This window comes from Aulonocara sp. 'chitande type north' Nkhata Bay, linkage group LG6, assembly GCF_057382095.1.
Source record: "Aulonocara sp. 'chitande type north' Nkhata Bay isolate Kocher_YH1m ecotype deep benthic linkage group LG6, A_spYH_male_GT1.1, whole genome shotgun sequence".
NCBI classification, from domain to species: domain Eukaryota; kingdom Metazoa; phylum Chordata; class Actinopteri; order Cichliformes; family Cichlidae; genus Aulonocara; species Aulonocara sp. 'chitande type north' Nkhata Bay.
The window spans coordinates 40,804,660-40,831,640 of NC_141349.1; the positions used below are offsets into that span (position 1 = coordinate 40,804,660).

The following is a 26,981-nucleotide window of genomic DNA, read 5'->3' on the forward strand; positions in this document are numbered from 1 at the left end:
AGTTAAAGCCACATAGTGTCTTGTTGTCTGGACACAACTTGCAGACACGTTAGTAATTCCACACATGGTATATGGTTGGTGTCTGCCAACTTTGGTAGAGAATACCAATTTGACTGAAAACTTCCAGATTGAACATGGCTTACATCTCCATCAGCCTCCTCCTCAGACTTAACTGACTTGCTTCAAAGGGGCTTCAGCCTCCCTTCCTCAGTGCCGTCACTCTTCATGCTCCATCTTCAGTTAGGTGCTGTCTCGCCTGTTTGCTTATTATTTTCTAAATAAAGAGATGCCCGGCTGCCTTCTCTTTAATTTCACACAGCCCCAGAGTAAGAAACGGGGAGAAAATGAGGAAGGGGTGGGGTGGAGTTTCGCAGGGTTAGAGCAGGCGGATGGAAGAATTCACTGATGTGCCGGCTTACCTTCGCTTTAAAACTTTAATGAGATGCATTGAGGGATGGATGATGGGGTTTACACAGAGCGAGAGAGCCAGGCAGGGAGAGCCAGGCAGACTGAGTGCATGTGTACCTTTCATTGCTCAGCTGTGCAGAAAATCATTACTGATGGAGCACCATCTTCAAGGGACTTCCCTGCTGCTGCGGTGGGTGGAGAGGAATGGAAGAGATGTGCATCTGAAAATGAAGAGGGAGGCAACAGGGACACGGAGGGGGGGTGAGAAAAAGAACCACGGGATTAAATAAGAGCTCAGAATGCTTATCGGTTTTAAAAAACGGTGCTAGAAGACAGGCTCAGGGGTCAGCGGTGTCAGTCAGCCTAATGGGGTCTCTCAGTCGATCAACACGCTAAGGTCCAGATGGAAATATAACTGCAACTATTGTAAAGATTGTGGAGAAATTTCAGCATCTCCATTTTTAAAGAATACTAAACTAGACCCGTATACTAAAAATAAATACGACACTTACGTCGGTTATTAGCAGCTTCCCATCATCTTTGTCAAAATATGACCCACTCTTCCAGTCACCTGCACCATTTCTCTCTAAACAGATACACCTGTAAGTAGCACGTCTAAAAATAAATGTTTTAATTCTCTTTAGTTACGATGAGCCTTCTTAGGTTTGCACAGAATTAAAGGATCAGAACAACAAAGCACAAACTATCCATCCATCCATGACGGAAACCAAGAGACACTTTAAATCAGTCAGGGCTGGACTGCTTTTTGAAGCAGGTGAGATACTCGTTGGTGGAGAAGTCACTGGGACATCAGTCCAATCAGGGACAGGATAAAAGTGAAACAAAGGATTAGTGGAGATTGGAAAGAAGAATATTTGGGTGTTGGATTTGAGGGGCTGACAGTCTCCAGATGCAGAAAGCTGTCACAGACCAATGGATTGGTTTTAGTCCTCTGTTAGGCACAACGAGCTTAATTTACCCCACTTGGTGTTGACGAACGGGAGCAACAAGCCCCGGCCTTACTGATAGTTTATCAAGGTCTTTACCAGTGTAATATAATTGAATCCACATTTAGTAGTTCCAAACTAGATTTCACTGAACATGTGTCAGTGTTTGTATGTTTGTTTGCTTCAGAATAAATAAATCCCTTCTGAACTTTGTGGTCCAAATATTCTAAGATGCAAACCAAAGTAACATTATCCTCTGAACATCATGATGTTCAAGATCCTTATATTAACATTAGCATTACCACTGTGCACAATAAAGCCTTTAAGTAGCACAACTGTAATCTCTTTTATAGCCACATGTGGCCACTTATGAAGAAAAGGATGATTTAGGCAGAACAATCTCTCTGATGCAGATGTAATTCAGTCCACACTAACCTGGTCTGTGAGCTTCTGTTTTTCATGTATGTGAGCGATAATGGAACCCTTGCATATAATACAGATGGGCGTTAATGTTGGCGTTAATGGCTGCACGTTTCCTGCTTGCTTCTCAGCCCAAGTCTTCTCGTGTAGAGGTTCATTATTTTTCGTGCGCTTGCTGTAAACGGTGTGTGCAACGTCCCCAGCACGAACACGGATGAGATTTTAATGGAAATGCAGCAGCGAGGGTTCACGTGACCGCTTCTCGGATTCCTTTCACTCAGCAGGAGTTCCCCTGACACAGACACGTGGAGCACAGCCGCATTATGTTCATTCAGTACAAATGTGGCTGCGCCTTCCATTTCCAGCTTCTATAGGCGAAATGGGGAAAATTAAACTTGCACATGAACATGCACTGCTGTGCTCTTATTCTGGAGTCTTGGCTTTAATAAGGGAGATGTAAATTACTTGTAAAAATGTTGACACATTCATCTTCCCCTCTTCTCTGTTGATGTGGATTGAACTACAGAGGAAGCGGTTACATAACGCCGCATATGCCTTTGCATACTAGTTTCCAGGGACCTCTGTGGACTTGAAGGGAGCAGCAGGTTTACCTCAGAAACCCCTTCATAAATACTGCCATAGCAAAGGTTGATAGCTCAGCCTATTCCTAGTTGTTGACTGAAAGCATTTCATATTTTTGGTGAAAAAAAAGAAAGAATTACCTACATAACCTGCTACTGCGGCCCCGACCAGCATTTTCATCTTTCTTTATATGAGCACAGTTATCTTTTTTCTTTGACCAAGTCCACAGTACCAGCCTGGCAACTGTCCAGGACCCACAGGGTCCCTGAAAGTCGCAGATTCATTGCACATGCCTTAATCCTGTCCATCCATTTTCTTTTACTTATTTGGAGTCATGTCTCACAGTACCAGGCTAAGCAGGGTATTCCACATACTTTTCTCCATAGGGAAGTTTTTCAGTTCCCCCTGAGGGAGACTAGATGAGATTTATAATCCTTTCACTGAGTTCTCTCAGCCGAATATGCCCAACAAACCTCCAAAGGAAGGTGCCCAGACCATTCCTAGGTGTAACAGCTAATTTTGTGTCAGTGTCTGAATACATGATACACTTGTAACTTACTGTGTGACATGTATTTAACCCTCTGAAGTCTAAGTCATCAGAGTATAACTCTATCCCTAACTCTCAGCCAACGGTGTTGAACTCCAGGCCTCGAGGGCCGGTGTCCTGCAGGTTTTAGATCTCACCCTGGGTCAACACACCTGAATCAAATGATTAGCTCATTACCAGGCCTCTGGAGAACCTCAAGGCATGTTGAGGAGGTCCTCGAGGCCTGGAGTTCGACACCCCTGCTCTGAGTAATCAGAATATGTAATTTTTGGTTTTATGAAATTGTTCTCCCTCGTTTTGGAAACCACAGAACACAGAAAATAATCAATCTAACTGATACGCACCAAATGCTCTGTTTGGCCCTTTTTAAAAAGGGTAGGGGTATGGTCAGGATTGGGTAGGGGCTAATTGGGAGGTGAACGGTAACTTTATACCTGTGAAGGCTGGACCAGGCTGTGTTTACTGTTGTAAATGAGCAACTCTCTTAATGATAACTGTCCAAGATCAGTATTTATGAAGTTTTCTAGATTTGCCTAGATCTGATGTTTTGTTTGGCGTCAGTAAACGCCAGGTTGGTAACAGTCCGTTTGTTCAGACATGTAGAAACGGAGATTCTGTCTTTTGTATATATTTACAGTAGTTTTTATGTTGTTATTCTGTTGATGTTTATGCTGATTTCTTGGTTTGGGAGATTCTGGAAAGTTTCTATTTTTTTTTTTTCAGCTGGGTTTTGCTTAAGTAGTGATGAGTAACGCTATTATTTCCATTTTATAACTATCAGACATTTTTTTTTCTATTTTAATTTAGTTTTATACAGTTTTTCTTATATCCCATTATTTTTGCATCAGTTTCTTCAAACATGCGCAAGTCTGTCCACATAGCATTTGGTGACATCTGCTGATTACTATATATCCAGATTAGTTCATCTGAATGTCAGACGTGAAGCTGTGAGTCAGAAAACGTGCTGCTGCCACATTAAAATCACCATCGCTGCTGTTCCATTATTCACTGTTGGAGTCGTTCCAGGGTCTGTCTCCATGTGACATCATCGCTACAGTCTGTCTGCGCTGCTCCACTAAAAGGGAAACTTGTTAAAATTCACAATAGTGTGACTTTATGATAAAGTGTTACCAAATGGAGATTTGTAATATTAGAGGGAAGAACGTGAAGTTTTTTCTGAAGCTGAGGTCAGTGTGGCTGTATGCAGGAAACCTCTGTATTATAACAAGCCAGTTAAAACAAACTAGTGGCCCTTTTAACACTGAACACACCGCCATTGAAACTCGAGGTAGATTTGCTGTTCTAGGACTGAAATTGCTGAACATTCACAAAACCTCTCAGCAGATCTAATCTTGTGGAGTCGGGATTACAGTGGACATGAAGCACTGCATGTAGTATGCCGATGTAAGCTGTGAGCCACAGTGGTGCAGTGATTAGCATTATTGCTACACAGGCAGAAGATTCCTGGTTTGAGCCCCGGCAGGGCCCGCTCAGTGTCGAGTTCACATGCTCTCCTTGTGCCCGCGCGGGTTTTCTCTGGTGAATACAATAAAGTGCTACATAAATGTATGGTTAACCTCGAGGTCTAAAGCACTTTGAGTGGTCAACACTAGAAAGAAGTTATTCAAATGTGAGTGCATTACATTAAGGCATGCATAATTCACACCCTGGTTTCCCACTTTTAGATGTCATAAGTTTCACACGTTCAGTGAAACTAAAACTATAAAATAAAATAATGGATCATCGAAGTTGTATTTGTCAGAGCAAGCAGCACTTGGAATCAATAACTCTGCAGAAAACAGGAACCCCAAACTGCAAAGCGTTGCTGAGGGAGGTTACTTTGCATTGCCCCAGGCCAGACATGGCATCGTTTTTTGTTTGTTTGTTTTATTTAATTTAAATTTTTGTCTGCAAGCCAATTTAGGGTCAGTTATTTCTTTCACAGAGGGTTTGCTCATCTCATTTCAGTGTTTATTAGTTTAATTATCAGTTGAACTATTAATCACCTAACCAGAATGAAGTTTCAACATTTTAAACGGCAATATTTTAATTTGTAGTTGAGCTTTTAGATGACTGTAATACCCTTTCCTCTGCTTGCCTCTGTATTTTAGGCAGTAGCATAAACATAAGCATTTCATTTGATATTTATACGTGCACGCTCAGCTCAGCTAACCTCAGGTGACCGACTCGTTTAAGTGCATTGCACGGAAGAGCGTTTCATTTCTGTGCCTTATCAGGCTCTTTGTGTGTTTAAAGTCGTTACCCATCTGTACTGTGAAGCGCCGTCTATCAGTTTTGCAGCATTTGACTGAATGAGAGGGAGTGTTGCACTTTACACTTCAGCCTCCATCCTGCCGCTTCTGTCAGCAGTCACATCATTTATAAAACCCCAGACACACATTTCCATTGGCAGCCAGGCTGTACATAGTCATGCTGTCACTCTGCCACCATTGTTTGACTGATGGTACAGGATGTTTTAAGGTCACAATCACATCAACTGATTTGCTCCAGAATTACAAAACTAATATTTTCTGTTCTTCAGTGTTTTGAATCTTGAGGTATTTTTCTGATTGTAGAGTTTGATGATGAAACCGTACACTTGATGTGTTATTGACTTAGCGTTTTGTGAAGCGGTTTATCTTCACCAATGAAAGAGATCTGCGATCATTTTCTGTGGTATTTGAGGCCTTTTGGTGTTTCTGAGCTCGTCAGTGCAGCCCTCCTTTTAACAAACGTGTCTCATTGCTGTGTTTGTCACTCCTAAACTTTACCGCATGGCTCTGAAAGGTCTGTTGGTTGTTTCAGGCTAACAATGGCCTCCTGCTTTGGCAGCTCTCAAACCTAAATATTTCAGCTACCACAGCGACCAAACACTAACTCACCCCTCAACTATAGATCTGAACGTTCACATTAACTAATGAGAAAAGGAAACCGTTTGTTTGTTTGTTTTGAATTAAATCTGAAAGTAATATTTTTGAAGATTATCTTCCCAAAGCATCTTTACCTGATTGTACTATAATATATGACAACATAACTCTGATATCAAAAATTAAAAACCAAACAAACAAGAAACAGGTGGAAGTAAACACAACAAAAATGGTCAATCAGGCGGTTCTAACAGAGAAACAGCAGCTGTGTTCAACTATTTCTTTCAGTTTTGACCCAGTCATAAAGCCCCAAACATCCCAGAGATTTCCCAAACTGCTCGTGCAAGATGCCAATTAGTCAGTAAACATTGTGCCTCAGGACTCGGGCCAGAGATATTTGGATGAAGTATTAATGATCCAACTCACACAAAGCCTTGGTGACTGAAAAGGGGTTGAGTGGGAGATAAAAAAGGAGCAAGAAACAAACTTTCAAGAGCCACAGTTCAAGCATATAATCGTTTTATGCTTCTGGTTACTCGCTACTAAATCTAGAAATCTCTACCTGCATGTGAGGCATTTATGGAACATCTGTAAATTGTACCTCCACAATGAAATTGCTGACCTTTGGTAAACGCTGTAGGGCAATAATTCATGTATGTGAGGGTTGCTGTTGTTTGTGTTTGTGTCAAAGCAACCGACCACTGCAGCGAGAGCTTCTCGCTTCGTGTGTTGTGTTTATTAGAAGCAATAAACATGGTTTCATTGAATGTGTGAAAGGGCGTCCTCTTTTAGAACATTAGTTTGTCTCTGCTAGCATTGACAACTGTTTACTTTCATATGAAATGTTTAGTGTGTGTCTGCAGAAAATAACCCAGGTTACATTTTCCCAGGTCAGCACTGCTTTACTTATTTTTTCCTCATTAGGGTGTCAGCATACATTTTAATGATAATACTAATGCTGGCTGCCATAATATGGTGTGCTTTGCTTTACTTTTGAATGCTTCCTTTTTTCGGATATCAGGAAGATCTTTCTGATGCAACTCTCTCACTTACTGAAGCTGGGGACCAGCTTGGGGACCAGCTTCCACTTCTATAGCTCCTGGTGGGGATCTTTGGTGTTAAGGCGAATGTGTTAACCACTACACTGTGAAGCCACTGGCTACCACAGTATGGCATGGAAATTCATGCATAATAATTTCATTCATGTCCTAGCAGGGTTACTGCGTGAGCTCAAACCTAATCCAAGTTTGAGATCATGCAGTAACCCTTCAAGCACATGAATGATAAAGTTGCTGACTTGAAACGTGCAAGTTGGTTGAAGGAGTAATGAGCTGTGGAAGACAGCAGGAGTCATTCTCCTCGTCCCACTCCTCCTCCACCACCCGCCTACCCTCGGAGCAGCGTTGTAGTTTCTTCACACAAGCAGCGCTTCATTTTCCTCCTCAGAATCTAATATGTACATGCCCACTCCTACCCTCTCTGCTCCGTGCCCACACGCTCACTTATTCACCAACCCAATTAAAGTTTGGCTGCCTTGCTCTCTGTAAGTAATAATCCCCCAATTTCCTCTTCATCTCTGCCCTGCTGGCCTTCTGTACTTCAGTAAACTTACCTGCTTGTCTTCTTCAGGAGCATGTATTTCACTGGCTGCAGTTTAGGTGCAGTCCAAAACAAAAAGGTTTGATCTGTATCTCGGAGCTTTTTTCAACTATGAATTGGTTTTGAATAAAGGTACAGAATCTTCTTCTACACATTTTAGTAGATTTTTTTTCCCTGAGACTTATTCACAAAGTTGGGTCTTCTGTATGTTAACTCATGTTGTTCTTTGTGATGAGCTGTTTAGCCAGTGAACACTGTGGCTTTGGGGATGGAAGAGATAAATATTTTGATGTGATGACTGAAAAACATTTTTAAATAACTATTATTGGATAGGTGGTCCTGAACCTCTGCACAGACATTCATTCTTTCGAAAGGACAAAATCATTTGTTCTTCTGACTTTGGTGATAAACGTTTGACATACAGTCCTGTGTGAAAGTCTTGAGTCACCCAAATTCTTTTGTATTTGACTTTTATTTTGTTTTAAGTTCTCCAGAATTTCTGAAGGGTCAATGTTATTCTTTGGACATTGGCTGCTATTTCACTCATTTTCCGTCCAGTCCTTGTGGTCGACTATTTTCAAAGGAAAGTTTTGGTGTGTTAAGCTACGTAACCCTGACCTATGAATCATTAAAGCTTCAAAAAGGCACTTAACTCTCGGGATGAACCAGTATTGTTTCTACAATCATGAATCAGTTTTAAATTGAATGTTTGTTACTTGTAGGGTGTTACAGAAACACATAAATTTGTCCTCATGTCTTTAATTGAAACTATGAAAAATGAACTGTGTCTGAAAGGAAAAAACCCCACTAGAAATCTGACACCAGACCTGAGAGAAGCATTTGGACCATCAGTTGATCCATCTATTGTTCACTGAAAACTGGCTGTCAAGTAGTCAGTGAGATATGCCAAATTACAGAAGGTGGGACTAGTGTCAATCCCAGCTGTCAAAGGGCAGCAGACAACCATTTACGCCTACTGCCAGTTTAGAATTTCCAGTTAACCAAACGTGCATACCTGCCTTTGGACTGTGGGAGAGAACCCACCCAGACACTGGGAGAAGATACAAACCCAACAGAGAGTGGCTCTGGTTTCTGTGCTTTACACATTACAATAACCCAGGGGTCGGCAACCCTGGGCACGTGTGCCGCAGCTGGCAGGCGAAGGGTTAACTGATGGCACGAAATGCAGTGAATTAATTTGTGAAGGTGCATTAAAAAATAAATGGCCAGGCCAGCGTTGCACATGACGGTATCTTAGCTATCAACCCCAACTACCAGATTCAACTTGTAATTGGCTAAAAAATACCTTAGCCTATCGGTGAGATGGATGTTGTTAGCTGTCAGTTTTTTCAAGCGATGTTGAAATTTCCACATCCCAACACTTCAAATGTTTCAGGAGCTGTCTGCTCCGCACAGCATCAGCACCGCAGGAGTACTCGGATACATCCGTACTCGAGACAGAATTCACAATGTGTTTTCAGGACTTTCAGGTGTATGGACCAATGTTTTCTTTTCTGATCAAACCAGAAAGCTTTATTGAGCAGCTGGATTTGTCTCGCATTAACTGGCTGAGTTAATGCGACATCGAAATGCAGTTGATTGAACTGAAAAGCTAGACTCTGTGGGGGTCAAAGTTGGCAGAACTACGAACGCAGCTGGAATCCACAGCTGTGCGTGTTCATGGAGCTGCTGGACATCACTACCTGACAAGTTTAACCGTCTTCAGAACATTGCAGAGGCCTTATTGACAGTATTTGGCTCGACATGTCTGTGTGAGCAGATTTTCTCTCACATGAGTCCTCAGGTAGCCTCTGAATGCTGGACACTCGGAGACCTGTGTCTAGCTGATAACTATTCGCTGATAACTATTCGCTGATAGCTGCCAACATCTGCGAACAAATATAATCCTATAAAGTGGTTCTATATAGTGTGTAACTGTTAATATAGAGCGTTATTAAATTTATTGCTAATGCAATCATATGGCACACTGACTTCTGAGGAAATTTTAGATGGCACTCATCATCAGAAAGGTTGCCGACCCCTGCAATAACCTGTGAATCGTAATGAGTTGCGAGCTGGTGGACCAGTTACATTGTTCATGTTCTGTTTTTCTGATGGCTGCCAAATGGCAAGTCTTTCTTCCAGAAGACTCCAGTCACTGCTAGTCACCTAATGGCCAGGATGTCAGTGTGTCATCTTGTGGTCACAATGATTCCAACACAGATAACAGCTATAGTCCTTATTCTGGTACAAACTGGTGGTTCCTGCAGCAGGTGGAGAACTTGTTCACTTGCTGCAACCGTTTGACTGACTGAGGCTGCAGAAGACAAAAAGGTTTACCATCGCTAGCTACAGTCCATGAAAGTGGAGTTGGGCTTGCGACCAATCTTTTATTTATTTGTCAAAAAAGAAGAAGATCTAAATTAATGGGAAACACTTCAGCTTTGATATTAATCCTTTGCCAACAGTATGTGAGGAATGTGCTCTGCGAGTACCCTTCTTGGTTAATGACATCGCACATTTTGAGTCCCCTGCTTGCTGATTGATATTCGTTTTTCCTGATGGTTTGTGTCTTTTAACAGTGTTATATTGAACTTCTATCCATTATTATTGTTGACTTTTAATTCCTTAATGTCTCGTTACTAAACAGTAAACATGTTCTGTGCCGCATTCATAGGTTTGGTTTGAGCAAATGTAAACACAGGAGAGGGAAACCGTTTGAAACTGAGCTTCATGTGCTGCAATGTTAAGCACTGGCAGAATTACTTTCTTTTGATCGCAGTGGGTGCCCAGAATGTCAGTCTGTTTTTGATCATTTGCAATCACAACCAAATAGAGCAAGAATGTGGATCAGACTTATTATAGATATTGACATGATCAAATGCCACCAAGTTCTCTCTTCCTCCCCTCCCATCTTCTTCTCTTTCCCGTACAATCTCCCCTCTACCCCGTCTCCCATCCATCACCCTGCAGAGTGGAAACGCACACTCCCTGATGCAACCTCCTGCTATATCTGTGCTCTGTTTACTTTGGTCTGTCTGTTTTTGCCTGAAATTCATTTTTACTTAATCATCTCTGTTTACGTCCGGGGATTCACAGATTCCCTTTTGCAACCAGTGCAGACAAAAACAAACAAAATATTTAATCTGCGGCTCAAATGAAATTCAATAGTAGGTGTGAGCAGGGCGATCTTAAAATGTATTATACGGAGGAAAACAAATATACCTGTGCTCACCATAAACAGCAAAGCTTTTATGTACATATCATGAGTCCAAAAGACTTTCTAGAACAAGCTTTCCTGGTTACATTCTTACACTTGTTTTTTCATGGATGTCAGTGACACTTAGGATCTTTGCTGTTCTTTAAAGAAGCAGGAAGTCACAGTACCGCCATGTGGGATCTCATTATTCTCCAGCAGCAGGAAAAAACCTTCGAATTCAAGTGCCAAAACTTCCATCATAGTCGGGATACAATTTCATAATGTATGCACGACTTCTGTCAATTTTGGCAAGTTCACTTTCAAGCATGTGGCTTGGCTTCAAACATTGGTGGAGAAAAACAGAATCAATAACTAATCACAGGTGGATCGACATGCTGAATGGGAGCTGTGTAAAAAGCAACAAGTAGCATGTAATCTGTTTTTACCTGGTAACATTTTTCCTGTAAGTAGGAATAAATCAATTCTTCTTTTTCTTGAACAAGCTGAATTTATCAGCTTGTGTGGTTCTCACAGACGGAGCTATTTCACATTTTCACGTCATTTTTAACTCAATGAACTGATGCATCACTTTCTTTTTTTCCACATTATTGGCTTTCAGCATGGATTGCATCATTTTGTGTCACATTCTCCTAAAAGCCTTCTTTTATTTAAAAAGTTGCATTAACCATGAAGTGATTAATTAGGGTCGTTTATAGTCATACAGAAAATTTTTTTGTATGACTGACTTTTCTTCTTTGTTAATAATTCAGTTGGAGATTTGTTCCTGTGCTTAGAATTATTGTCCTGTTGCATGACTCAGTTTTGCCTAAGCTTTGGGTGTTGGATAAAGCCACACACAGGAACTACTTTGGTATGCTCTGGTATACAGAGGCGTTTATGATCTGTGCCTGCAAAAGAAGCTCAAATCATCACTCCTCCATTGCTGTACTGTAGCTGCCAGGTGAGGTGCTTTTGGTGATATTTCGCCAGCGTGGTGCCGTCCTGCATTATGGTTAATCATCTGTCAGAAGGACATTCACAGGGCCGTAAGGACCTTGACCTTACTGGTCAGAGCAGAGTAAGGACTGCCGCTACTGTCCACCAGTAGGACAAGAGACTCCGTGGAGAAGCAGCTGATTTTTTTGTTTGTTATTTATTTATCACAAAGTGCGCCAAATTTTTTTTCTTCCAAATATTTTATCCTACCACTGTTAGCTCTTTTTGCACGAGGTGCATGTCTACACAGACTCGCCACTTGTCCTTGTCTTTATTAGTATCTCTTTTTATTAAAAACGTGAGTTATGGATTAGAACAATTAATAAACTAGTCGTCACCTGGAAATCTTTGTGTGTGAGGGAACCCAATGATTTTCTGGCTGTGATGTGAATCTCCTTCCTGCTTTAACATTCCTGCAGCTGATGTTTGTGTGACTGACGTGTGCTTGTGTGCACACACCTGCGCTCTTCCAGGTGTGTGATGACTCACAGTCATCGCCGAGCATCTTCCTGCTGTGACTTACAGCTGGCTCGACCTCTCGGAGCTAACCGCGCATAGTAAACAACCCCCGCCCCCCTGACAGGCATTTCAGAAATACGATGTGTATCTCGCCGCCTTCCCCCCTCCCCTTTGACTGTAACTCAGCCAAAATACACTTATCAGTGCTCAGTGGTTGTAATCTTTGAAGGGCTCGTTTTTCATTTGAGTGTTTATCCGCTGATTGTTTCCCTCATTGGTCATAAAATTTGTGCTGTAGAGGCCAAACGCTTTTATTGCATTGTCTCGTCTGTGAGCCCCTCTTGTTTTCATTACAGCCCTGATCACTAACCTTTCCCTGTGTTTTCCCCCCCAGGTTTTGTATGCAGAAGAGTGCCAAGTTGGTGCCAGGGGTGACGTTAGACCTCATTGAGAAGTAAGTGGCACTCCACAGCCATCCTTTGACTGTCTCCCTCTTTACAGGAGGGCTCAGTCTAAAGAGATCATTATCCTGTTTTCCTCGTGTCACTCTCTCCTGTCTGTCTTCCCGTCTGTCTCTTTGCTCTCGTCGCCGTCATTGTCAGCCCTCTCTGTTGTTTTCCATCCTGCAGGTATAATTCCCAGCCTTTGTTTCCTCCTCACAGTTGAAGCAGCAGCAGTTTGGCAGATTTAAAGCTGTGCATTTCTTGCATAAACCTGCGGGTGCCAAACGGCGGAGTGTGGAACATCTCTTGCTCGTAGGCACATACACTGAGATTGATATTAACATTCAATATGGATGTCATATCCAGAGTTTTAGTAGTTTCACAGAACCATCAGCGTGGCTCCTTTTTCAAACCTTAGGTGCGGGGGTAGGGTAAAGTGACACCGATAAACTAAGTTGAGTGAGACTTGGTTTTTGAAGCCGTAAGTAACTTAAAAACGGGCTGTTAAATCTCAGCAGAAAACAGTACATCTCATTGGAAAGCACCTTGAGGTGCTGAAGTTGAAGACTGTGTCAGCAGTCTCTTAATGACATGTCACACTCTGTTTGCTTAAGGTGAGTAATCACTTGTCTTCACCTACTCAGATTATGATTTCTGCCTGTCACTGACAGCCTGTGAGTGCACATCCACACATTACTTCCACATCTCTATTATCTACTGGACTTTAATTAGTTTTTGGATGAGGGTGTACACGGAGAAACTGTGAGCTCGTGTGCTCATTCTTGTCCTGTGTGTCTTTATATTCTTTTTCCTTTTTGTGTGTGTTTTGGTGCTTTGTACACAGCAGCAGTCCCACAGTGACGCAGTTTTCCTTTCCTGTCCAAAACATCATTTTGTTCTTTGGAGAGGATATTTCTAATCCCTCAACTCTGTCAGTGGCTTTCATAGTAGTTTGGTTTCTCAGATTGTAGGGTTTATCCACCTTAAAGGTGATCTAGTCTGCTTTTCCTTTATTATCTTACCTTTAATAGTAGCTGGATAGTAGGAACAGTAGGTCAGAGGTTCGAATCCCAGCAAGGGTATGTCCCAGGCTAGGCCCCCATGCTACCTCAGTTTTGGGAACAATGGAGATACTGCTCAGAACCCTCAAACTCTCAGGTCTCTGGTAGAGGACCCAAGCTTGACCCAGTAAATCCAATGAGCCTAAAGCTCAAGACTCGGACTGCTCTAAATGCTCCGATTTCAGGAAGTTTTTTCCACTCATGGTGTATGATGTCGATGAGAGTAGATTTACTGCCATGGTCCTCGCAGGCACACAGGTCTGACTGCACCATGTGATGGTTAAATCGTTTGTTTGCAAGCGGCAGCTAATCAGAAGAAAGTTTGCAGAATAGTGAGGGTGGCCTTAAGGGGAGGGGCTAATTGTTGATGCTTCGGCCTGCTCCAGAGAAGACCAAAGGTATGACATAGAAAGACTTTCTCAGGTTGCTTTTTTAATCTTTGATTATTAGTTTTTCTTCCCTTTGTGGTGAACTCTGATGTAGCTTCCTTTGCAGCTCAGGCTCACTCCAGCTTCGATCGCACACATAGCTATAACTACCTACATCAGGTTACCTGCTGTTGATTTTTGGATCACTGCATGCAAAAACATCTGCCTGGATTGTGAAATCCCTAAACAAATGGGCACAAATGTCCTGGGACGAATCTCTCTTTAAGTTGCGTTCATGGAAAGTCAACACTTTCCACTAATGTGGAAATATATGCTGGACGCATGATCTTGGTTTGCAGCTCCGCTTTGTTTTGCTGCCCATCACAAAGTTAAAGGTGTCATTTGCAGGTTTTTATCGTCCTCTGGAAATATCCTGTCGCTTCTGCAGCAGAGGTGTGAACACAACATATTTACATATTCACTTGTAAGCTTTTAATTTGAAAAATCTGAAGAACAAGTTTGTTGATAAAACTGAGCACATATGGAAAAATAAGAGAGATGATAAAAATGCATTTCTCCTGATGCAAAAACCACACAGGTTTTCTATGTAGAGCTAAATCTTTCATGTTTCTTGTCATTAACCTGCTGCCCAGGATTATAATTAGGATTGTTTGTTCCTTTTTTCAGTTGTACTCACTCTGCTTAAAGTTTCTTTCCTCCAGCTGTTACATTTCATAAATGATAAATTATGTGACTCATCACTCACTGTTTATTTCTGCTCTGTTCATACTTAATATCTGAGAAACTACGTGTAGAAGAAGTATTTCACCTGTTGTGGGCCCAGAGGAGGTGCAGCTGTGTTATTTGTTGGGGAATTTACAGGTTCACTATTGACTTGCTTCCCAAGTTTCTGCGAGATTAGTGGGGATTAGTCATAATTCTAACAAGTCTTCTCTCCACAATTTATTTGACATGGTTCTTATTATCTTGACTATAAATCTTTTTGCTTGTTTGTACTTTCTGTCTGATCTTTTCATTTGTACACGCCATTTTTTCCCCCCCACTACTCTCTCGTGGATGAGTGTTACAAGAGTAATGCCCGAGTACACAACAGCCACAGCTCCTGCGGCACGACTCCCATGGCACGATGATAAAACCACTAGAGCGATGAAGAACACCTTTGATGAAATAACCTCTTCTTCCATTTCTGTTTCCTTTCTCCCCACTTTCCACCTTCTCAACCACACCAACATTAGTCGCTGGGTTTGACAGTATCCATTCATGCTCTAGCTCTCACGTCCTGTTTGTCTTTCATCACTTGTCTCACCAGAATTATTCTGCAGTAAAGTAGAAAAAGTAATATATGACCTGAATGCTGTAAGGAGAATTTTAGCACCCAGAAACGTCACACTAGTCTGCGTCAGAGATGGCGGTAGGGAAAGCATTTCCCCTCTCGTCTCATTCTGCCGTTAGGCCGCGAGTAAAACACTGAACAGCAACATCAAAGACGTGAAAGGTTAACAATGGTGTGAGAGTCTTTCTGCTAAATCAAAATGAAATTCAAAGTAGTTTCTGTCAAAGACAAAGGCACAATCTTAAAGAATGGACTATGTTGTAGCTTTGATTCCTGTAATGGTCTCTTAGTATGTATAGCCACGGCAAGCAGAGAGAACAAAAAACCTTCAAAGAGAAAAATCCAGGCTGTAGGGTGAACCCGTCACACACATGCCTTCTCTGCTTGACCCTTCATGCTACCTGTCTGCCTCAGAGATGAACACAGCAACAAACAAAGCAGTAAAAGTGGTAAGGGTGCACGGCAGCAAAATGCTGACCTTTTAGTATAGGCTCAACAGATTGCATTGGAGATGTTTTCAACTTGAAACTGTCCTAATTTAAAACAAAAAAAAAAAAAGAGCTGTAAAATGTGTAATTCATGAGATACGTGACCTTGAGTTGATGCACAACCATGGAATTATTAACAGCAGGCTATTATATGAGGAATAAAACATGATACACAGAAAGACCAGTTTTTTGTTTGTTTTTTTTTAAGATTTCTACATTAATATGACCAAAAGCAACATCTTATTTCCACACATTTACAGGCTCTTGTTTAAAGGGAATACAGTTAGACAGCTGAAGTGAAAATATTAGATTTAACCTCATATGCAATGTTTTTTCTGAAGAGCCGTGCTTTCTCCTCGGTCCTCTGCCATGCACCATCGCTGTCCGCTATGTAGCTGATTGTAAACCTATAGGTATGCACCTTAGCCAATGAGAGGTCTTCAGACACTTACAGGCTACTTTACTGGACTGATCTTTGTTGATTGAGGGTAACTTGGGTCATGAATTCTGTCATGTGTAATCTGGGGGTTTTCGAACCTTTTCCAGCCTGTTGAGCATCTTTATTCTTGAGGCTGTGTTCATGTTCACTCCCTTTTATTTATGCACAACAGAAGTCATCTCAAGGGACTTGCTGTCAGGTAAACACCCTGCAGTATTAGATAGAGAACCTCAATGATCCAGATGTCTTCTATGAGCAAACATTTAGCGACAGTGACGAGGAAGAACGCCCTTTTAACAGGAAAAGAATCTATCAGAACCAGGCTCATGGAGAGGGCTCACCCTCAGCTTGGAGCAGATGTCCCCTAGTTCAGGATAAAAGAATAGGAGAACACACAGAGACCACAAACAACACAGCAGACGACATTCAAAGACGTGCAGCAGTGGCCTATAAACACTTGAAGCCTGAAACAAGAGTGGACTGCATCATGAGCCGGAGCCTGTAGCAGCATAACTCAGGGTCAGCCAATCCAGCCCTAGCATGAGTTGTCAAGATCACATTAAAGCAGGGTGCATACTCACAGAGTTGAGTTTTCATATTCATATTAATGCCGTACTTGTCTTCATTGAGGTTTCAGCAGACCTGAGTGTGACTGGCGAAGGTGTTTGTGTGAATTTAACACAGACGCTGGAAATCCTGATGCTTTAGTAGCTGTTTTGGCTGATTGCATCTCCTGCCTGTAGGACAGAGGGCTAAGTGTTGAGTCAGCTGGTGTCCGTCAAAGTGAAATAACGGATCATCTCTGAGCTCAGTATTTGACGTCATTAGTGACTTCTCTTCATTCAGATAATTCAAACATTCATTTCCACTGCTTTGCAAATTACGCTTGGCTGTATGTTCTGCTGACTTAGGGCGACTATAGGTAGTGACTTTTGTGTTTATCTCATCGCTTCGCTCTTGATACTAAATACTAGAAGTCTTAAAGCAGGGGTGTGGGAACTCCAGGCGTCAAGGGCCAGTGTCCTGCAGGTTTTAGATGTCTTTGATCCAACACAGCTGATTTAAAGGCTAAATTACCTCCTCAACTTATCCTGAAGTTCTCCAGATGCCTGGTAATGAACTAATTGTTTGATTTAGGTGTGTTGACCCAGGATGATATCTAAAACCTGCAGGACACCGGCCCTCAAGGCCTGGAGTTCCCCACCCCTGCCTTAAAGCTTCCGTTAGATTATGGAGTTCAAATGTGACCCTTGATTAAGAGTCGTACAGATAGTTTTTTTTCATCTCAAACTTGCCTTAAATAAATTCTTTCACCTCGTAATATTGAAATGATCAAGCTCTCTGTACTCTGTGCTTGCCCAAAAGGCCATTTCCTCCTTTTATCTTGTTACAAGCCAGACTTTCAACAAGACCACGTTATAGACTGTATATAAAAGATGGCTTTATCCCCCTTACCGTCATTTGTTTGTTCTAATCCTCATTTTCTAACTTTAATGTTAGATTTAAAACCCTTTGTATTGGTTTTGGAGCCAGGACTTAACATATTTAAGACGAGTCTGTTTTACATGTTAAGTGTAACTAAAGCTAGCAAGTAGAGCAGGGCGATATGGCCAAAAATATTTATCACGATATACATTTAAAAATGTGCGATAACGATATAACTGATAAAATATAACTATAAAATTGAAACGAGACAAAATACTTTACAACTCCACAACTTTATTAGTGAAAAAAACACCATCAATGTATTTTCACTTAAACAAGCAGCTGTTTTTATGCGGATTAAAGTTTAAAAATTTAACAGTGCAAATGCAAATTCCTCCCTGACAGTTTAACCAAGAGGCATTTCCAGTGGAAACTGGCTGACATATCCTCAGCATAACCATGTATAATATCCACAAAACTTAAAAAAAGGATGCACACACACACAATACGGTAATATTATGTTGAGGCACAGTACGTATCACTCCGCGAGGCCGTAATGCTCCGACAATCCATCAAGCGGTGCGGCTTCGTAGCTTAGCAAAGTTGTACTACAACATTTTTGACAAATTCTCGAGCGCCGTGTACATAAAATCGTTTCGAGGTCAGTAAACACAACCAGAATTCATACATAAGGCACACAGGATTATAAGGGGCACTGTCGTGGCTCAAGAGTTGGGAGTTCGCCTTGTAATCGGAAGGTTGCCGGTTCGAGCCCCGGCTTGGACAGTCTCGGTCGTTGTGTCCTTGGGCAAGACACTTCACCCGTTGCCTACTGGTGGTGGTCAGAGGGCCCAGTGGCGCCAGTGTCCAGCAGCCTCGCCTCTGTCAGTGCGCCCCAGGGTGACTGTGGCTACAATGTAGCTTGCCATCACGAACGGTATGATATGGCCCAGCCCTACTAGCAAGCCTCCTTAGCAAGCTGCATCTGTAAAATGTACGGATTCAACGCACACACGTTTACCTGATAACTCCTACTAAGTACTTGTTAATATGCCAGGATTTCACTCTCAAACCCTGGAGCACAAACTCTGTGGGTTGTCTCTAACAGGCCACCAAAAATGCTCCAAAAGGCATCAACAGCATGGTCGAGTGCACCCGTTCACTGACTTGAATTAGCAAAATTGACAGTGGTTGGCTGTTGGGCCGCCACAAACAGTGAATGAGCAAATTAGCTGAACTGTAATGTTTTAACATGGGCGTCTATGGTGAATGACTCACTTCTCTATCATTAGAGGAATTGGCTTCATCTTTCAGCCCTGGAGGTTGATGCTCACCTGTTGGGTATAGAATTAAATTAAAACTTTTTGGGATTACGTTACATGGCTTCCCTTCTTTGTCGGTTTACTAACACATCAGCTCTTAGTTGTCCCCACAGCCGCTTAAAAACTAAAGAATATCAGGTGTTTTCCATTTGTGCTCCACAGCGTCATTACCAGAGAAAAATAGTTTTAAATGACTCTTTAATACTTTCTTCTTGTCTAAGGTACTTGTGCTATCTTTTTTTTTTTTTTTTTTTTTACTTCTTACACTATATTTATTTTCCTTATTATTTACTCTGATTTTATGCTTTGTTTCTATTACAAATATTAATAAAAATGTTTTTCTATTATCAATCAATCAAAGCTTTATTCGTCACATGCAGGTTGCCCTGCAGTGAAATAGGACCCCCCCCGACCTTACACATATAGCACAAACATTACATGGGGATACAGGTCAGAGATTGGTAGAATCAGAAAAAAACATTGAAATGTACACTACACTGGGGAAAGTACAAGAGGAAAAAAGAGACCCCTACTCATGCTATGCTTCCATGGTAGGACAGCATGAGAACAGGAAACAAAAAAAACTCCTCTGCACAAGAAGCACATAAATGTCCACAGCACAACATTGTGAAGACATGACAAGCCACAGGGGTGGGTGGGGGTTGAGGAGTAATCCGAAGCGAACACAGCAGCCACCCTGCACAGCGCTACCATTCCAGCGCGGCACACAGACCCGCCGTGCTGCCCCTTCAGGAAACAAGCATCGAAGGCGTTTGGAAGGGAGGGGGGATGAGTGTGTGCTTATCAGCAGTGTTGGGAAGGTTACTTTTAAAATGTATTCCATTACAGAATACAGAATACATGCCCCAAAATGTATTCTGTAACCTATTCCGTTACGTTACTCAATGACAGTAACGTATTCTGAATACTTTGGATTACTTAATATATTGTGGCGAGTTCAGACAAGGAGGAGACGGAGGTATCGTTTGGTCTTGCTTCCCGTGAGCTAGCCAGGGAGCACAGCCGTTTATTACATTTGCAGAAGAACACACTGCCACTAGCTAACTGCTCAGCGCGGCAACCACAACACACATAGGGCGCCCTCTGACCCCGGAAGGACACACCGTCGCAGCGAGAGGGCGTCACCCGTCACCATGGCAACATACACAAAACATAACTGTACAAGCAGAACCCCGAACAGCCCTGACCCGCTACAATATTATCATGCTTTTTACAACAACGTGAATGTACTATTGCTGTGTGATTTATTACTATTACTGAAGGTGCTCAGGAACTTTTACTCGTGCACCATAGAGAGCATCCTGGCGGGAAACATCTTAACCTGGTTCGGGAACAGCACCATGCAGGACAGACGAGCTCTACAGAGGGTTGTGCGGTCAGCTGAGCGCACCATCCGCTCCGAGCTCCCTGACCTGCACTCAATCTACAGCAGGCGGTGCTGGACCAAGGCCAGGAAGATCGTGAAGGACCTCAGCCATCCCAACAACAGACTGTTCTCTCTGTTGAGGTCAGGAAAGCGATTCCGCTCCCTGAAGACCAACACAGAGAGACTGAGGAGGAGCTTCTTCCCGCAGGCGATACGGTCTCTCAATCACACCACCACACAGTACTGACCCACACATACGGTTCTTACACACACACTGGACTTTCTGGACTTTGGTTTTGCACAACACTGGTCACTATATTCTTCATTTCCGGTTAATACTTGTACAGCTGCTGTTATTGTGTATATATTTATTTATATTTAGATTTCTTCATACATTCTTATATAGTTCTATATTGTGTATTGTGTATTTTGTTGTACAGTTATTTTATTTTCAACTTTAATTTATATATTTATCTTTATCTTATTCTTCCCAGTTAAATTTACCCTTCATTCTAATTTGTGTTGTACAGTTATTTCATTTTTAACCTTAATTTATATTTTATTCCTTCCTAGTTAAATTTACCCTTTTTAATTTTTCATATTTATTTCCTATCTTATTCATAGCCTTTTCCTTTTTTGTTCTCTTTAGGTCACGAGCAGTTGTCCAAGCATTTCACTACATATCGTACTGTGTATGACTGTGTACGTGACAAATAAAATTTGAATTTGATTTGAATTTGATTTGAAGGTCCGCGACTCCGAACTGTAGTAAAGGGACCTCTGACTAATGCTGGGCTCACACTGTGCGATTTTTGGCCCATTTTGAGCCGATTTTTGAGTCGTGCGATCGTTTTGGCGATCGGCCCGATTTTGGCCTTCATCGTGCGTCGTGCATCGTGTAGTATACGTGAGGTAACGAGAAGCGATTGACACCTCACGACCAGCTCCCGATCATCAATCGCTTGGTCGTGAGGGTGTCACCGCAGTTTGCCACACTGCGCACGCGCAAACACAAATGTCAGCGAAAAAGACGGCGTAGCACGGCAGTGCAGCGTGTGATCTGGACACAAGCGATGGAGCCACAACCTGTAGAACCATCCGAGCCCTTTCGATGTGGCCTCACAAAATTATCACGACCACAACAACCGTGAAAATAGTTGGATCGACACTGCTGCTCAATCACAGCTGCCTGACCAATGTTTTTCATTAGCAATTTAGCAAAGTTGATGGTGGTGGTGTGTCTGTGTGAGTGAAAGACGGAGAGGGAGAGCGAGCGACAGAATTTCTGTTATAACCTTCATTTTTATGGACGCACAGTATGAGCACTCAGGTCGCATCAGAGCATCGGGCCGTATAGTGTGAGACCCTGCATCGTGACCTATGAACTTCTAACCCCTGCGAGTCAATCGTACAGTTTGAGCAGGAGCTGAATCGCGCGACTGAAAAAAATCGCACAGTGTAAGCCCAGCATAATACGGCGGGGTCCCTGTCGGCTGGTAGCCGAAAAATAGCTCTACTTTGTTGTGTGGGTCAACTTTTCTTGCGACAGACAGAGAGAGGCGTTGAAAGGCTGCTCCAACGGAACTTGTTGTTTTCGGAGGAAAACACGAACACAGTGTACAGTCGAGTCTTAATAGCTTACTTACAACTGGGCTCGTCAGGCACTCTTCTTGGCTGCAGTGGTTATTATTATATTTACATGCTTCCAGCTCCCGTTTTTGCTCGATGACTGCTCGTACCTTTCCACTCCCCTTTTTCTCCCTCCTAGCGCTCACAGACACATAACGTGTATGGCAGTCCATTCTCCCAGCAGCACGGACTACACTGAACATGATGCTACATTCTTTAGAGCTATGCTTGTAGCATTCTGCCTGTTAGCTTAGCACAACAACAACGAAAAGGCGCTCTCTCACCCAGGAAACACACAGTCGCAGAGAGAGAGAGCGTCGCCCTGTAACCATGGCAACCGTAACGCTGCCGCCTGGAACAAAAGAACGTAGCTGTCAAACAAAACCCAAACAGTCCTGACCCGCGACAATATGAAACAGGAAAGTACCCCAGTGTATTCCATTTATTTCAACAAAGTAACTGTATTCTGAATACCACCTTTTTAAACGGTAACTGTAACGGAATACAGTTACTCATATTTTGTATTCTAAATACGTAACGGCGGTACATGTATTCCGTTACTCCCCAACACTGCTTATCAGTGTAAGTGTACGTGTGTGCGTGTCCAGAGTTCAGCGGAGACAGTGTCCTTCGCTCTATCAGGCTAAGTAAACAGTCTGCCAGCCAACCCAGGTGGCCTTCATGGGACGGGAAGAATAGTCATCACACAGTCGTTATCAGGGAGTTGTTTTGGTGGGCTCCAGCCTTGGGCCTGCAGCTGGCGCCTGCAGCTGGCGCCGTGGTGTCCGAATGTTGAATATTGTTAATTTCTGTTTTGTGAGCAGCTCGAATTTTAGCACTCTGAGACAGGTCCCTCAACTTCGCGTTGAAGAGCTGCGAGCCTCCCCATGATGGTATCAAACTTCAGTTCCAAGGTGTTGTCAGTCTTTTGATTCTGAGACTTCACAACTGCAGTGATCCGTTCTGCGATGTTTTCCAACTGTCGCTCAAGGGTGTCATTTTGAGCAGGCCTTTCTCTGATGTTTCCCCTCATACGCTCAATGGTGTTGTTTTGAGCCTTCACAGCAGCAGTAAGCGTCTCCAAGGTGTTGACCATATTACGTTCGTTGTGAGAGGTTGCACCTCGTCCCCGCGCTTCGAATCCAGCGGGCAGCCATGTGGGGGTTTGAACAGCCGGTTCCGCTCTCTTATTTCTCCGATAAAGCAGGGCTAGGCCAACGCCGATCAGCATGAACCCTGTTATCATGGTTCCGAATAGGTAGATATCTTCAGCGTCCTCGATCGACAGTCCCGCCAGGCACACGGTCCTCCAGTTCTGCCACCCGTCCATCGTGTAACCGGCAGGGAAAGTCCCTCCAGGGCACTCAGGCTCTCCCGAGCCCCGACTTCTCGTTGAGAAAAGGGTGTCAATAGCACTCAGGGACCAGTTGATCAAATCCATAATTCTCTTTTAGGTTTAGAGAACGACAGTGAGAGGCTGTTCCAGGGAAAGTAATGCACGCAAGACAAGACAAGGACATAGAGGCTAAGCAGGGAAGATAAGGGTGAGGAGGAGAGGAGAAAGTGCGACCGCCTTCGCTGAGAGCTGAGAGCTGTCCTCTGTGTGTCGTGTACGGTCTGTTTGTTTGTTATTTATAACGATTTAATGTTGACTGTACGATGCCAGTGTGTCCTGTAAAGAACTAAAAATACTAGACAAACATTAGTGATGGCGACTAGTCAGCTGGCTCGGTGGTATCCTAGCAACAACAATACCTAAATCACACCTGGTGGTTTTTCTTTGTAGGCTCCAACAGAGAGAACCAGGACAGCTTGTTATTTTTCAGCCTTTTAAAACGTGTCTTGCGTAATTGGTTACAAATAGTATTCAAAGCAGCCTTTTTTTAATCCTCTTTGTCATCTTTTTGCCGAGTCCTGCTTGGACACGTGGGCATGAGCATGTGTTGCACTCGCTGACCACTCACTGGGCTCGTATTCTCACCTTTAAAGGTCATCCGCAGTTGGAAACAATGCACGTTACACTCATCGCTCCTGAGATGTTACAAACATTTGTGGTGAAATGAATTCCACATAATGGCGGCGTCGAGTAGTTGCATGTTGTTGGTTTGTTTATTAATTTGATCATTCCTCTGTTTTTGCTCCATCTGTGCACCCTTCTGTCTCTGCTTCCCACATACATCCAACACACATTCTGGCTGCATCCAGTCACAATAGGCTCTTGCATAAGGAGTCACGAAGCACAGCGCATATGGATTTTACGCGCTCGGTATGTCTCATGCTACGGCGTCTTTCATCGCTCATCAGTTCTCTTTTATCTCACGTGGGGGTCACATAACTGTCGTAGGTTGATCCATATTCACAGCGAGACTCCCCCCGGTGTGCAGAGCCAGCCCCCCCAACCCCTCCGAGCGTCTGACACCGTCTGTGTGGCACTCACTGGGGAGTCCCTGAAGTTAGACTCCAATATTGAAGAAATCATATCGCTGAAAATGGCACCTCAGCCTTTAAAATACATTAATTGATCCCGTAAGGGAATACTTGGTGCACTCGCTGCACAGAGATATCAGAGAGGAGCTACATGGCAGCTGCCCTCGGGGTGCGTGCCTTTTCTCTTTAGATAAGATCAACAGCTTATTCCTTTTACAGAGGATTTTATGACCCTGCTCACATCCAGAAGCTTGTTTTCAGACATGCCGAGGATGGATTGGTGTTGGGCGTTTGGTGCATCAGTGGTATAAAAACAAAATCTGTCATTGGGCCTTATTCTGCCCAATGATACCAGAGAACTATGGTTTAAAGAGAAAGACCAAGAGATGGTTTTCATCCCCCCTTTTACCCCTTTAAATATAAGTAAATACATTTTTTAAATCTTTTTTGGCTTATATTTCAGACGTTATACTGTTTGCTAGTCTTGGAATACCCACTGGAGCTTATAGGCAGCTTTGCAGGGAGGTTTGTTGTGATCTGCGCAGCCTTAGTCACAATTCAGCCTTTCATGATTTTCTCTTTTTTAACTTCGACATTTCAGTTTGTTTCATGTGTGTCTGACCTCTCGTCTTCAAGCCTCTGGTGGTTTGGAAAGCAGATGAGTTCATCAGTATGACTAGCGCAAACTTTGATGTTTCATCAAGTGCCTCAACAAACAAATTATATCACTGATTAATGATGCTCATTCACAGTACAGCCTGATAAGATCCATGTGCGTTCTCACATAAAACAAGCGCATCAGTATAAAAATGATATACAAAATACCGTAGTACAGCAAAACACCAGAAAATGTGAAGAAATGACAGGTTTTGATCGATGACACAAGCCTCAAAGCCTCAGAGGGCATTTTTCCAGGCCGTTCAGTGAGCTATCCATCTATCTGTTCATCCGTCCACCAGTGCAATGTCTTTTTCTGTCCCCAAATATATTATATTGGATACTAAGCAAGGATATGAACTGCTGAGTGTTCATCCTTACTGCTGACTTGCCAAACATCTTTGGCAAGCACTCAAAGTGCTCAGGAGCTGGCCGGCCCTCATGGTTATACAGTTGGCTTGTACCTGCCAGGAGCTTCACAGCTTCCATTATCTGTCACTTAGAGGAAGAGAGGGGAGGTTTAGGTCAGAAAAAGTTCACACGCTCTGTGTATTAAAAAGTACTTTGTTGGCGATTCTAAATAGCTTAAAATGCTGCTGCGGGACTTTATTGCTGATGCTTTATAGTGAATGGAATCAAGTGTTTACCACTGAGGTGGCTGTGTGTTATATATGTTGTCATTTTTTGACCGGTAATGGTTCTGTGTAGAGACATCTTGGTTCTTGACAGTGCTGTAGTGCACCAACTAACGATTATAAAATCAGGCTGGAAACAATAACGTTAGGGAGTGACTGTCGGTGATGACACAACGTGATCAAATTGGGCGAGCGCACTTCTGGATGTCAGTGTTGTGCAATTACTGTAACCGATTTCTGAGCCAATCATTACCGAGCCTCCATTATTTATTCACCAAAACTTGTTTCCCTCTCATTTTATACATTATTAAAGAAGCCAAAACCACTTCTGGTTTACAGTTATGTTTTGATCTTGCAAGTTTATTATCTCATTATCTCAGGATAACATAGTTTTTGTGTCCTCATAGCAAGTTCATCGTCAGAGTTGTCTCACACAGGAAAAGTTCATTTTCATGTTGGTTTGAAAACTTCACTCAGAAAGGATGGAGAGCAGCTGTTCTCGAACTTGTTGGCCTGCATTTGTTTTTGTTGTCTTTCTTTATATTTATTATTGCAGAAAACATCATAAACAATTAATCATCTTCTAACCATGGTAAATACAGTCCTGATTTTCTAGATATGAAGCAACATGTACCTTTTAACCATTTTGGTCTAACAAACCAAAATCACCGATAATAATTCAGAAATATTGCAATTTCTTCCCCCAAAAGGTTTGCACGTCTATTTTTTAACACATTTTTAGCATAACTGAAGAATTCATATGATAATTACGACCAAATTCTATATGAATGTTTACGATAATAATGATTACATTTCCAAAATGTCAAAGTTCAAGCAATCAGTCCCTTCAGTTCAGTTGAGTGTTGTTGAAAGAGTAATCTTTATAGGAACAAATCTGAACGTTTGATGTTTTAAATCATATCCATACTCAAACAGGTTTTCAGCTTTGTTTGCTGCAGTGATCGAGGTCGTGCAGGCTCTTAACAGTGTTTTCCTGCATTTATCTTTCCTGTACATTTGTCATTAATTTAAAATATATTTCTTTATTCGGGCTCAAATGGCTCACACTAACTGTAATGCCTCTGAGGCAGCTAATGTTTGCCCATTCTCCTAGTTTCCCTCATTGCTTTTAATAGTGCTCATTAAAAGGCAGACGGGTAGGTGTTGTAAAGGTAATTTTCTTGGTTTTGCTACGGCGATTACTGTCGGGGCGTCTTGTTCTCTTTCAGCAGCACATTCTCAAGCTCTCATTTCCACGGTGCTGGTCATGGAATAACCGTCTTTAAGTATGATGTACAGTTCATGGGTTTACACATGTCAAG

At 42.5% G+C, this 26,981-nt stretch overlaps 1 protein-coding gene across 4 annotated transcripts in view; it reads left to right on the forward strand.

Moving 5' to 3' along the window:
* rptor (regulatory associated protein of MTOR, complex 1) overlaps positions 1 to 26,981 on the forward strand; it is a 209,372-nt gene that overhangs the window by 93,573 nt on the left and 88,818 nt on the right. For all 4 annotated transcript variants that reach the window (XM_086296973.1, XM_086296970.1, XM_086296971.1 and 1 more), the window contains one exon: positions 12,419 to 12,478. In XM_086296973.1, coding sequence (XP_086153099.1) covers positions 12,419 to 12,478 — 60 coding nt within the window. The remainder of the gene's footprint in view (positions 1 to 12,418; positions 12,479 to 26,981) is intronic.